Here is a 1,404-nt window from a genome sequence, read left to right as displayed (position 1 = left end):
CTCTCTCTCTCTCTCTCTCTCTCTCTCTCTCTCTCTCTCTCTCTCTCTCTCACTCTGAAAGACTATGTCTTTCTGTCTCGTTCAGTCAGAATTCATTTCAGTACGTTATTATAGTGAATAACTAACGAGCTGACAAACAGTTCCACAGTTCTATGATATGGGTAGCTAACGCTATTTTGACTTTTCCCGTAGCAACAACGTCATATTGTCTATAGTCGTCGTCGTCGTCGTCGTCGTTGTCTTCGTTGTCGGCGGCGGCAGTGACGACTTCATCTCGTATCCGACAATTTAGTTTCTTTTTTGTTGTACGCTTCCTTTCTGTTGATAACTTTGATGTCTCTATTGACCAATTCCTGCACAGAAGAGTCGATGCCTTTGACTGCATGGTAATGTTGGTGAAGGACGAGGCTGATATTGTCGACCCTTTCCCTCCTGTCAGTTGATTTCTTCCTTTTCTCTTCTGGTAACTTCGAAGTTTTTGGTTCTGATGGTGACGGATACCACCACCTGGTACGCTTTTGCTAAAGTTACATAAAAAAAAAACCAGGAAAAATGTAACACTGTATAATGCAAAGCCTCAGCAAATTTTCTAGAAGAGCAACTTGTTATTATTACATGCGTAGCCTATCATTACTAATCTAGCAACACTTTATGCACAGCATTGACAGTGTCCCGGCAAATTTATTACAGTAATTACGACAGAGTGGCATGTGAATGTTAGTAAAACACAAGGAATCGTGAGGTTGGTGATTCTTGACCACCCGCAAATCATGTGTGACATAGACTATGTGGTAGAGACAGTAACTTTATTACATCTTTTACGTTTATCTACTACTGTATCTTCTAATATCTGTGACTATGATATACAAAGCAAATGAAGGAGAAATTACGAAAACACACAAATTTATGTATTATTTCTAACTTATGTTTCAATATTGTGGTTGTTTGGAAACTTACATCGAATGTTCCCAGTCCAATTGAATGCTTATTTACAAAAGATCATCATGGGAGCGCACGCGCACAAACATTTACACACACAGCTGCATACACACACATGTAAAACTCTTTAATTCCTATTAGAAAATGAAACCCGTGTAATGGTGAATAAATAGTAACAGTAAATTTTCCAAATTCTTGTTTTGCTATATAATGATTCCTGTTTTGTTACACCATATTTTCACAATTTTCAATTTTAATATGCAATTTGAATCAATAAAACAATGACAGCAGCTACATATTGGATTGTAATAACGGAATAAGCAGATGTTTTTCAAGCGAGAACAGGTGGGATCCCCCTCCCTCCCTACATACTATATTTCTTTCCCTTTCTCTCTCCTCTCTTTTCTCTCTCTCTCTCTCTCTCTCTCTCTCTCTCTCTCTATATATATATATATATATATATAT

At 37.5% G+C, this 1,404-nt stretch overlaps 2 protein-coding genes across 2 annotated transcripts in view; one reads left to right on the top strand and one right to left on the bottom strand.

Annotated features, from left to right (window-relative positions):
- Positions 1-1,404, top strand: part of LOC106877702 (putative mediator of RNA polymerase II transcription subunit 26) — a 271,412-nt gene that overhangs the window by 243,410 nt on the left and 26,598 nt on the right. The gene's annotated exons all lie outside the window — the stretch shown is intronic.
- LOC128250345 (uncharacterized) overlaps positions 52-1,404 on the bottom strand; it is a 19,990-nt gene continuing 18,637 nt past the window's right edge. The window contains exon 2 of the mRNA XM_052975159.1: positions 52-521. Coding sequence (XP_052831119.1) covers positions 122-521 — 400 coding nt within the window. The 3' untranslated portion in view covers positions 52-121. The remainder of the gene's footprint in view (positions 522-1,404) is intronic.

The sequence above is a fragment of the Octopus bimaculoides genome, chromosome 20 (assembly GCF_001194135.2).
Source record: "Octopus bimaculoides isolate UCB-OBI-ISO-001 chromosome 20, ASM119413v2, whole genome shotgun sequence".
Classification (NCBI taxonomy): Eukaryota; Metazoa; Mollusca; class Cephalopoda; order Octopoda; family Octopodidae; genus Octopus; species Octopus bimaculoides.
The sequence above is the reverse complement of the archived record's forward strand: the minus strand, read 5'-3'. Positions and strand labels throughout refer to the sequence as shown.